This window comes from Leucopleurus acutus, assembly GCF_964270905.1.
Source record: "Leucopleurus acutus genome assembly, chromosome: 16".
Taxonomy (NCBI): Eukaryota; Metazoa; Chordata; class Mammalia; order Artiodactyla; family Delphinidae; genus Leucopleurus; species Leucopleurus acutus.
In genome coordinates, this window is record NC_139158.1 from 77774965 (window position 1) to 77787695 (window position 12731).

At 43.9% G+C, this 12731-nt stretch overlaps 1 protein-coding gene across 1 annotated transcript in view; it reads right to left on the bottom strand.

The window, feature by feature from the left end:
* Positions 1 to 12731, bottom strand: part of ATP9A (ATPase phospholipid transporting 9A (putative)) — a 132578-nt gene that overhangs the window by 12941 nt on the left and 106906 nt on the right. The window contains exons 20-22 of the mRNA XM_082857433.1: positions 3770 to 3859; positions 3531 to 3675; positions 2652 to 2716 (exon numbers count right to left, since the gene is read on the bottom strand). Of these exons, the coding sequence (XP_082713559.1) occupies positions 2652 to 2716; positions 3531 to 3675; positions 3770 to 3859 (300 nt within the window). The remainder of the gene's footprint in view (positions 1 to 2651; positions 2717 to 3530; positions 3676 to 3769; positions 3860 to 12731) is intronic.

Sequence of the window (12731 nt, forward strand, 5' to 3'; positions counted from 1 at the left end):
ATACACGGTTGGTGGTCTGAGTCTAAATTTGATTTTAAAAGAGGAATTTATTGAAGTAAAAAACATTCATAAGCCCAGATACTCATAATTGGGAGGTCAAACGGATCTAGTATTAAGCCTTGGGGGTTAGGCCCAACCCATAATGTGTATCAGAAGCAAAGAATCATTCTCAGATAGGCATTTAGCACTCAGCTCAGTTCAGAGTTAAACATATGGGGGAGGGGGCACAGCTCATGCTACCAACAATACTAAACTGAACATTCCCGAACATACAGCTCTGCACGTTCGTAGAACTGGAAATAATTTCTAGTGCAGCCATATTATGGGATTCTCTAATTTTAAAAGGCACATGACGGATGCCACTAATGGGACAGATGGACATCACAGCCTCCTGGTGCGACGCGACAGGAAGGCACCAACTCCCCTTATGTGCTCCTCACACCAAAAACGCAGAACCTGAATCAGATCCATCCGACCCACAGACGTCGTGGGAGGTTCCACAGCCGCCCTAAATGCTTCCAAAACATCAAAGTCGTGAGACACACCGCCTCCCCCCACAAAAGAGCTGGAGAGAAGTGTTCTCCATTAAAGAAGAGTGAAGAGACATGAAGACACGGGAATAAATGCAGTGCGCGACCCTTCACTGCTTCATGGAGATATCTTTTTGAACACCTTGAGGACAACTAGGGAAATGAGACCGTGGATATTACATAACATTATCATATCCATGTTACACTTGGGGTGATGCTGTTATTTTGCTTAGGTAGAAGAATATACCTGTTCTTAAGAGATCCAAGCTGAAGTATTTAGGGGTAACGTATCCGCAACTTACTTTCAGCTGATTCTGAGAAAGCGGGAGAGAGGGGAAGGAAGAGCAGAGGGAGAATCCTGCAACTGTTTACAACTGGGAAATTACAGCGAAGAGCAGACAGGTGCCCACTGTTCTATTTCAACTTTTCTGAAGGCGTTACATTTTTCAAAATAAAAAAGGTCCAGGCAACGTACAAAATGGGGGATCTGCATGTTTTGATGTATAAAGAAATCTAAGATGTAACAGATTTAGGCAAGCTGCGTTTAAAGAAAAGCATAGTATAACATTTTAAATTTTACATTCTGTGTGGAAATACTGTATATACATGTGTAAGATGTGTGTATGCATATATATGTATTTGTGTGTGTATATATAATATTATATATATACCCATAACTATTACTATAGAAATAGACAAAAATTCTGGAAGAATAACCAATGTTACTAGTTTTATACCGCCATCTAAAAGAAAGGATGCACTTGATCCATTTCTAAATTGTTTCGGGTTTTTTTTTTTACAGTGAGCACTTTTTACTTTTAAGACTCCAAAAACCAAAGGAATCAGAATATAATTCTGAACAGAAGGGAAAATGGTTTAGTACTATCAGCATCGTGTAAAGAATTCCATCTACTAAACTCAAGTGTGCTTCTTAAAACCTGCATTAAAGGAATCCATACAGATTTCAGACATAACAACTCCTTCAAGGATCACTTAACTCTGCAATTTCAAGTAACTGTCAACTGGATGAGAACCAGAAAACCAGGGAAAAAAAAAAAAAGGTGGAAAAGAAAAAACATTTTTGGAAATTCCAAATGCAGGAATGTATGGAAGGAAACACATAAGGGAGCATCTCCTGCCCTCACTCTCGGCCTCTGTACTCTTACTTTACACACTGTGCTAACAAACGTGGTGACCAGTCTCCTTGCCTACAGTCACCGCAAGATCACAAACGAGAGAGGGCAGGGTAAACGATACACGGCTGGCACACAGTTCACAGGGAAGGAAAGAGGAAAACTACTATACTGTAACGCACAAACTTAGCCTTTTAATGAGGGGTAGGACTTCCCTGGTGGCACAGTGGTTGGGAGTCCGCCTGCCAATGCAGGGGACGCGGGTTCGATCCCTGGTCTGGGAGGACCCACATGCCACGGAGCAACAAAGCCCGTGTGCCGCAGCTACTGAGCCTATGCGCTACAGTCCGCAAGCCACAACTGCTGAGCCCGCATGCTACGGCTACTGAGGCCCGCGTGCCTAGAGCCTGTGCTCCGCAACAGGAAAGGCTACCGTGGTGGGAAGCCAGTGCACCGCAACGAAGAGTAGCCCCCGCTCACCACAGCTGGAGAGGGCCCGCGCTCAGCAAGGAAGAACCAACACAGCCAAAAATAAATAAATTTTAAAAATAAATAAATTTAATGAGGGGCAAACCACGCCACATTCTTCCATAATCCCCAAGAGATCACCCCACAGTGTGATAACTAATGCTTTTACTGACAACACTCCCAGGAAAGCGTTTGAAGTACATTTGCTGCACCCTAAGAATGTAGCAAAACACTTTAAAAAATTAGGTTTTGGCAAGCAAAGACTCAGCATTTGTCTGTAAGATAACAGTGATAGGGATCTGTGACTTGCAGATTGTAATACCAGGTAATTATGGTACATGATTCCTTATGCTCTGTAATTGTAATCTAGAATTTCCAGAGGCATTAAAGCTGTGTCTTGGAGGGAAAATGAAACTCCAGCTGGTGGAGCAACTCCCAGCTAACGACACAACCACTTCACATCCTAACGACAACCACTCGGCAGAAATCAGCACACACGCCCCCCACCCCACGGGCTCACCTTTCCCTCGACACCCACACCGCAGTCAGATTCTTGGATCATACTGACGTCATTGCCTCCATCACCTGCGGGTCACCCAGACCAGAGAGAAGAGCCAGGAGATTAGGGAGAGGCAAGAAAAATAACCTTGCTTTTCGCTGCTACTTCAAATAATCATACACGTGCTGCCTCTCACTGCACGCTAAGTGTCTTTTCTGCTCTGCTCCACTTAATCGCTCCAGCAACCTGCAGTAACACGTTCTTATTCTACAGGCAGAGGAGCTGAGAGTCAGAGGAACCAGGTGACTGGCTGAGGGTCCTGGCCATTGAGCCACTGAGCAAGGGAACTGTGTCCATGCCACGTGGGCACTTACAACACCGCACGCCCTGCCTCCAAGGTGTGGGTGTCTCGCCATTATCAGCAATGACCGACGTTGCACGTAGGGAACGCTGACTGCGAGTGCTTCTTAAATGCTTCTTAAATGCTACTGCCCCTCTGAATCCCCCTAGGCACCATTTGAGAGAACCACTGTTACTCTCCTCTTCTACCAATGAGCAGACAGGCTCAGCTGGGGGAAGGAAGCCCTCCGGGACCCTCAGCTAGGAAAAACCAGCAGTTTGGACCCAGATTCCTCTCCGCAGTGTGGTCTTAGCCCCCAGGCACTGCTGTGTCCCATGTCACCGGCAAAGGAAGCGCGAGCTAAGGAGGAAAGCCCTCAGCTTGCTTCTCGACTCTTTCTCAAAGCAAAATACTTTAAAAAATAATAATAATAACAAAAATAGGGCCAAAGGGGGAGGGGGTGTCAATGTCACGGCCTGAATAAAGTGGCCTGGGAACCTGAACACCAGGACCCAAGCACGCCTGGGGAAGGTCGTCTGCGCAGGCGCGGCAGCCCCTACCTACTGCACACGTGAGCTTCCCCGTGCGCTCCTGGAGCAGGCGTACGATCTGGGCCTTCTGGGTGGGCGCGCAGCGGCAGCAGACCACGGCCGGGCACTGGCAGGCCAGCTCCATGAACTCGTACTCGTAGTACTTGAGGCAAACCTGGCGGGGTCAGGGAGAGGTGGTGCGTCGGCCAAGGCCCCTCCCACACGGCAGCTCCCGGGAGGAGCCTGCTGGCGGGGTTACCCGTGCCCACCTCCAGGGAGTCTCCGGAGATGACTAGGGCACAGTCGTGCTTCCTGCGGAAAGCGTTCAGCTCGAGGTGGGCCTCGCCGCGGTTGGTCACCTGGAAGGAAAGACAGGATGAAGGAGGCCTTGCTCTCCGGAGCCGCTGGAACAACAAACAGTGGCTTCCTGCAGCCTCGTGAAGACCATGGCCGCCGGCCCGGGCCCCCACCCCTCTCCTGCCCCCAGAGCCAGAGACGAATTAGATCCTGTTTGCTATGACTCTGTGGGAATCCGGAGGGCCTGTACGCCAACCATCCCCTCGCACTTCCCGCAGGATGGCTGTGACCCCCATAATAAAAATAAGAGCACAAAGCCACTGTGCTTTCATTCTGTGCCAGGCACTGTCCAAATAAGCACTTTTCAAGCATTTTCACCCCACCTGTTTCTCACAAGGACTCTTCGAGGTGCACGATGATAATAGTTGTACTTTACATCTAAGGAAACTGACACAGGGCAAGATTTGTTAGCCTGGCTACCGTGTCACAGCCCATCCACTGCAGAGCAGGCCTTGGAAGCCAGGCATCTAGCAGGGGCTTTTCTAAGAAGGCCCAGCTGTTAAATATGACACACTTTGGGGACCATACAGTCTGTCACAACTACCCAACTCCGCCGCTACAGTGCCAAAGCAGCCACAGACAATATGTAAACAGATGGGTAGATCTTGTGTTTAAATAAAACTTTATTTACAACAACAGGTGGCCGGCACATGGGCTACAGTTTGCAAGCCCTGAATTCTAGGGCATACAGTGTGTTCTCCCTATGTGCGACAGTTATGTTCTGGAAAGTTGCTGTGGGTACTGAATCAGTGATTTTTAAACCACTGCCCCTGGGGGAGGCACAGGGCTAGCTAGGCTCCTATGAGCCTCTGGCCACAATATTTTTGTCCATCAGTCAATACATAACCTCATTTTCTATGTGCCTCTGTTTAAAGACATCTTTGAAAATATGTATTGTTGAAATAAGTCAGAGAAAGACAAGTACTGCAATGATATCACTTATATGTGGAATCTAAAAAATAAAACAAACGAGTGAATATGACAAAAAAGAAACAGACCCACAGATATAGAGAACAAACTAGTGGTTACCAAGTGGGAGAGGGAAGCAGGGAGGGGCAAGATAGGGTTACAAGCTACTAAGAGGTACAAGCTACTATGTATAAAATAAGGGGCTGGTGGAGTCAAGATGGCGGTGTGGGAAGACGCAGAGTTTGCATCTCCCCACAACTAGAGAACCTGCTGGACGCTGGTGGGGGACCTCAACACCCCAAGAGATGGGAGGAATGCTCAAGCGAACCGGTAAGACGTGGGGGGACTGAGGGGGGGAAGACAAGACCGGCGCCCCTGAGGGGTGGCTGAGAGGGGGGAGGGGTTCCCACGCCTGGAGGGACCCTCAGGGGCTCGGATGGGGGTGGGATGTACCAAGCGTTTCCCCTGCCCAATCGGCCAGGGAAGTCTGCCTTGCTCTCAGGCCGGGTCCTAAGCCCTCAGAGGCCCCCTCCAGGCCCCATTGGTCCTGGGGGTGTAGGAAGGAGGTCGGGGGAGAACAGGAGAGGCAGGCGGGAGAGGCCCTTGGGGACTGGAGGAGAGCAGCAGAGGGCGTTTGCCCCACCCACTCGAGCCCTGCTGGGCTCCCAGGTGGGGTCCCCCACCCTCTGAGACCAGAGGCAGGAGGCACACCTGGGCCCCTGTTCTGTTGAGCCTAAGCCCCACCCCTACACCCCCAGGGCCTTTTCCAGCCCTGTGGGTCCTAAGCATAGGCCCTGCCCACCACCCAAACCCCAGCCCTGCTTAGGCCCCGCCCTCCACAGCCAAGGCCTTTTCCACCTTTTTCTTTCTCCTCCTCTTTTTTACTATTGTGGTTCTGTTTTACCTTCTGGTTGTTGTTTCATCCATATTTTTATTTTTATATTCTTTCTAACATATCTGTTAGTTTCCTAGTCCAATTTTATTTTTTACTTTGTTATTGTTTTTTTTTTTTTTTGCCACCCCACATGGCTTACAGGATCTTGGTTCACGAGCCAGGGGTTGGGCTGAAGCTCCTGTGGTGGGAGCTCCAAGTCTGAACCACTTGGACTAACAGAGAACCCCAGACCCCAGGGAATATTCACCAGAATGAGGTCTCCTGAAGGTCCTCATGTCGGCACCAAGACCCAGCTCTATACAACAGCCTACAAGCTCCAGTTTTTGAAGTCTCAGGCCAAACAACAAGTAAAAGAGGAACACAATCCCACTCATCAAAAAAAAAAAAAAAAAAAAGAGATGGCAAAAAAATACGTCAGAGATGAAGGAGCAAGGTAAAAACCTATAAGACCAAATAATTGAAGAGGAAGCAGGCAATCTAGCTGAAAAAGAATTCAGACAGTAAAGATGATCCTGAATCTCGGAAACAGAATGGAGGCACAGACCGAGAAAATACAAGAAATGTTTAACAAAGATCTAGAAGAACTAAAGAACAAACAGAGATGAACAACACAATAACTGAAATGAAACATACACTAGAAGGAATCAATAAAAGAATAACAGAGGCAGAAAAACGAATAAGTGAGCTGGAAGACAAAATGGTGGAAGTAACTGCCAAGGAGCAGAATAAAGAAAAAAGAATGAACAGAATTGAGGACAACCTCAGAGACCTCTAGGACAACAATAAACGCACCAACATTTGAATTATAGGGGTCCCAGAAGAAGAAGATTAAAACAAAGGGTCTGGGAAAATATCTGAAGAGATTACAGTAGAAAACTTCCCTAACATGGGAAAGGAATTCGTCACCCAAGTCCAGGAAGCACAGAGAGTCCCATACAGTATAAACCCTAGGAGAAACACACCAAGACACATATTAATCAGACTAACAAAAATTAAATTCAAAGAAAAAATATTAAAGGCAGCAAGGGTAAACCAAAAAATAACATACAAAGGAATCCCCATAAGGTTATCAGCTGATTTTTCAGCAGAAACTCTGCATGCCAGAAGGGAGTGGCAGGATATACTTACAGTGATGAAAGAGAAAAACCTATAACCAAGATTACTCTACCCAGCAAGGATCTCATTCAGATTCAACAGAGAAATCAAAAGCTTTCAGACAAGCAAAAGCTAAGAGAATTCAGCACCACCAAGCGAGCTCTACAACAAATGCTAAGGAAACTTCTCTAGGCAGGAAACACAAGAGAAGAAGCAGAGCCACAAAAACAAACCCAAAACAATTAAGAAAACGGTAACAGAAACATACATATTGATAATAACCTTGAATGTAAACGGATTAAATGCCCCAACCAAAAGACACAGACTAGCTGAATGGATACAAAAACAGGACCCATATATATGCTATCTACAAGAGACCCACTTCAGACCTAGGGACACATACACACTGAAAGTGAAGGGATGGGAAAAGATATTCCATGCAAATGGAAATCAAAAGAAAGCTGGAGTAGCAATACTTGTATCAGATAAAATAGACTTTAAAATAAAGACTGTTAGAAGAGATAAGGAAGGACACTACATAATGATCAAGGGATCAATCCAAGAAGAAGCTATAACAATTATAAATGTTTATGCACCCAAAATAGGAACACCTCAATAAATAAGGCAAATGCTAACAACCCTGAAAGTGGAAATCGACAGTAACACAATAATAGTAGGGGACTTTAACGCCCCACTTACACCAATGGACAGATTATCCAAACAGAAAATAAATAAGGAAACACAAGCTTTAAATGACACAATAGGTCAGATACATTTAATTGACATTTATAGAACATTCCACATGAAAGTGGCAGAATACACTTTCTTCCCAAGTGCACACAGAACATTCTCCAGGATAGATCACATCTTGGGTCACAATTCAAGCCTCGGAAAATTTAAGAAAACTGAAATCGTATCAAGCATCTTTTCTGACCACGTGATGAGACTGGAAATCAATTACAGGGGAAAAAAACTGTAAAAAAACACAAATACATGGAGGCTAAACAGTGCACTACTAAATAACCAAGAGATCACTGAAGAAATCAAAGAAGAAATTAAAAAATACATAGAGACAAATGACAACAAAAACACGATGACCCAAAACCTATGGGATGTAGCAAAAGCAGTTCTAAGAGGGAAGTTTATAGCAATTCAGTCTCACCTCAAGAAACAAGAAAAATCTCAAATAAACCATCTAACCCTACACCTAAAGCAACTAGAGAAAGAAGAACAAAGAAAACCCAAAGTCAGTAGAAGGAAAGAAATCATAAAGATCAGAGCAGAAATAGATGAAACAGAAACGAAGAAAACAATAGCAAAGTTCAATAAAACGAAAATCTGGTTCTTTGAGAAGATAAACAAAATTGATAAACCCTTAGCCAGACTCATCAGGAAAAAAAGGGAGAGGATGCAAATCAATAAAATTAGAAATGAAAAAGGAGAAATCACAACTGACACGGCAGAAATACAAAGGATTATGAGAGACTACTACAAACAACTATATACCAATAAAATGGACAACCATGAATAAATGGACAAATTCTTGGAAAGGTGCAATTTTCCAAGACTGAATCAGGAAGAATTAGAAAATATAAACAGACCTATCACAAGTAATGAAATTGAATCCATAATTAAAAATCTTCCAATAAACAGAAGTCCAGGACCAGATGGCCTCACAGGTGAATTCTATCAAACATTTAGGGAAGAGCTAACAGATTATTCTCAAACTCTTCCAAAAACTGCAGAGGGAGGAACATTCCCAAATTCATTCTACAAAGCCACCACCCTGATACCAAAACCAGAAAAAGGTATCACAAAAAAAGAAAATTATAGACCACTATCACTGATGAACATAGATGCAAAAATCCTGAACAAAATACTAGCAAACAGAGTCCAACAACACATTAAAAGGATCATACACCATGATCAAGTGGGGTTTATCCCAGGGATGTGAGGATTCTTCAATATATGCAAATCAATCAATGTGATACACTATATTAACAAATTGAAGAATAAAAACCACACGATCATCTCAACAGATGCAGAAAAAGCTTTTGACAAAATTCAACACCGATTTATAATAAAAACTCTCCAGAAAATGGGCATAAAGGGAACCTACCTCAACATAATAAAGGCCATATATGACAGACCCACAGAAAGCATCATAATCAATGGTGAAAAACTGAAAGCATTTCCTCTAAGATCAGGAACAAGACAAGGATGTCCACTCTTGCCACTCCTCTTCAACATAGTTTTGGAAGTCCTAGCCACGGCAATCAGAGAAGAAAAACAAATAAAAGGCATACAAATTGGAAAAGAAGAAGTAAAACTGTCACTGTTTGCAGATGACATGATACTATACATAGAAAATCCTAGATGCCACCAGAAAACTACTAGAACTAATCGATGAATTTGGTAAGGTTGCAGGATACAAAATTAATGCACAGAAATCTCTAGCAATCCTATACACTAACAATGAAAAATCAGAAAGAGAAATTAAGGAAACAATCCCATTTACCATCACAACAGAAAGAATAAAATACCTGGGATAAACCAACCTAAGGAGGCAAAAGACTTGTCAGAAGACTATAAGACAACGATGAAAGAAATCAAAGATGACACAAAGAGGCGGAGAAATATACCATGTTCTTGGATTGGAAGAATGAATATTGTGAAAATGACTGTACTACCCAAAGCAACCTACAGATTCAATGCAATCCCTATCAAACTACCAACGGCATTCTTCACAGAATTAGAAAAAAAAAATTTTACAATGCGTATGGAAACACAAAAGACCCTGGATAGCCAAAGCAATCTTGAGAAAGAAAAACAGAGCTGGAGGAACCAGGTGCTCTGACTTCAAACTATACTACAAAGCTACAGTAATCAAGACAGTATGGTACTGGCACAAAAACAGAAACATAGATCGATGGTACAGGATAGAAAGCCCAGAGATAAACCCACGCACATATGGTCACCTAATTCATGACAAAGGAGGCAAGAACATACAATGGTGGTTCTTCAATAAGTGGTGCTGGGAAAACTGGACAGCTACATGTAAAAGAATGAAATTAGAACACTCCCTAACACCATACACAAAAATAAACTCCAAATGGATTAAAGACCTAAATGTAAGACCAGACACTATAAAACTCTCAGAGGAAAACACAGGAAGAACACTCTTTGACATAAATCACAGCAAGATCTTTTATGACACACCTTCTAGAGTAATGAAAATAAAAACAAAACTAAACAAATTGGACCTAATTAAACTTCAGAGCTTTTGCACAGCAAAAGAAACCATAAACAAGATGAAAAGACAACCCTCAGAATGGGAGAAAATATTTGCAAATGAAACAATGGACAAAGGATTAATCTCCAAAATATACAAACAGCTCATGGAGCTCAATATCAAAAAAAACAAACAATCCAATTAAAAAATGGGCAGAACACCTAAATAGACATTTCACCAAATAAGACATACAGATGGTCAAGAGGCACATAAAAAGATGCTCAACATCACTAATTATTAAAGAAATGCAAATCAAAATTACGAGGTATCACCTCACGCCGGTCAGAATGGCCATTATCAAAAACTCTAGAATCAATAAATGCTGGAAACGGTGTGGTGAAAAAGGAACCCTCCTGCACTGTTGGTGGGAATGTAAATTGATACAACCACTATGGAGAACAGTATGGAAGTTCCTTAAGAAACTAAAAACAGAACAACCATATGACCCAGCAATCCCACTACTGGGCATATACCCTGAGTAAACCATAATTCAAAAAGAGTCATGTACCACAATGTTCACTGCAGCTCTATTTACAATAGCCAGGACATGGAACCAACCTAAATGTCCATCGACAGAAGAATGGATAAAGAAGATATGGCGCATATATACAATGGAATATTATTCAGCCATAAAAAAACCCCGAAATTATTTGTAGTGAGGTGGACGGACCTAGAGTCTGTCATACAGACTGAAGTCAGAAAGAGAAAAACAAATACTGTATGCTAACACATATATATGAAATCTAAAAAAAAAGGTACTGATGAACCTAATAGCAGGGCAGGAATAAAGACACAGACATAGAGAATGGACTTGAGGACACGGGGGTGGAGGGAGAAGCTGGGGCGAAGTGACAGAGTGGCATGGACATATATACACTACCAAATGTAACACAGATAGCTAGTGGGAAGCAGCCCCATAGCACAAGGAGATCAGCTCGGTGCTCTGTGACCACCTAGAGGGGTGGGATAGGGAGGGTGGGAGGGAGGCTCAAGAGGGAGGGGATATGGGGATATATGTATGTATACAGCTGATTCACTCTGTTGTACAACAGAAACTAACACAGTATTGTGAAGCAATTATACTCCAATAAAGATCTATTAAAAAATTTTAAAATAAAATAAATAAGCCACAAAGATATATTGTACAGCACAGGGAATACAGACAATATTTTATAATTATAAATGGAATATAACTTTTAAAAACTGTGAATCAGTGTGTTGCACACCTGAAACATATAATATTGTACGTCAACTACACTTCAATAAAAAAAATTTTAATTAAAAAAATATATTTATTATTGATTCATTAACATTAGACTCATGGCCAACAGGACCATAACTCATGCCTGGAGGAAGCTTATCTCCAGGAGGCTCATCACAGCCTTCCTGCACTCAGGGATATGGTCAGTTCCCAGCTCTGTGCTGGGAGCCATGTTAAACAGTGAAACTGCTAACAAAAAAACCCACAAAGATGCAAAAAATGTGGCACTGAGTAGACTGAAAAGGACCCTTGCGTCCACCTGAGAGCTGAGACAAGAAGGCAGAGCGGGCTTCCCTAGTGGTGCAATGGTTAAGAATCTGCCTGCCAATGCAGGGGACACGGGTTTGAGCCCTGGTCCGGGAAGATCCCACATGCCGTGGAGCAACTAAGCCCGTGTGCCACAACTACTGAGCCCGGGTGCCACAACTACTGAAGCCCGCGCGCCTAGAGCCCGAGCTCTGCAACAAGAGAAGCCATCGCAATGAGAAGCCCGTGCACCGCAACGAAGAGTAGCCCCCACTCGCCACAACTAGAAAAAGACCACACGCAGCAACGTAGCCAAAAATAAATCAATCAATAAATTTTTTTTAAAAAGACAGAGCGTCGCCCCTCTCCACCTCAGTTAGGAACTCACTCGTCAGATGACTCAAACTTTCCACTGCTGTGTATGCGTCCATATAGGGCTCTGAAAGCACCTCGAGTATTGATTTTCGGGTTACAAACAAGTTTTAGTGAGTGGGTGAATTTGCAAATACAGAATCCATAATGAGGATCCACTGTATCTGTCTCTACACGATGCTGGTTGTGCTAGTCCCGAAACTGCTGGATTTCATAAAGCTTCAACGGGCTATAGACCAAAGGCAGGGGTATGGGGGGAGACCCCCAAAACATCTAGATCCAGTTGTTTGGCTTGGTAGCTCTGATGACAGATAAGTAGGACCACCACATCTGGCCCCAGAGGGGACCTAGTGCCCCTCCCAACTCCCAACTCAATAAGGCCAATCACCGTCCTTGGCTTCAAGCCCTGGAGCAGCTCCTTGTGCCCGCACTGCTTGGGCCAAGCGCTGGCCACCAGGGCAGGGAATTCTCATTTGCCACCCAACACGCCTCCTTCTAAAGGTTCCTCAAGGGTTTCCTTCAGGAGGGAAGACAGGCCAGTATCTGCGATCTGGAACTGATTCCCTACCCAAGGAGTTGGCTTTGAAGGGTTCAGGGAAATCCCAGACTTGTATGTACAATTTCACATGTATGAGCTCATCTGCATCCTTCACGCTGATCATACCTAACTCCCGTCAGCTCCTCAAAGGGACGACAGCCAGCACCGGGTTAAGAACACAGATTAACATGGGGCGGTAACCAGGCGCTCCTGCACCACCACCGGCAGGAATCGTTGAGCCTCGCCTGGGTCATTCAGTGATCCCA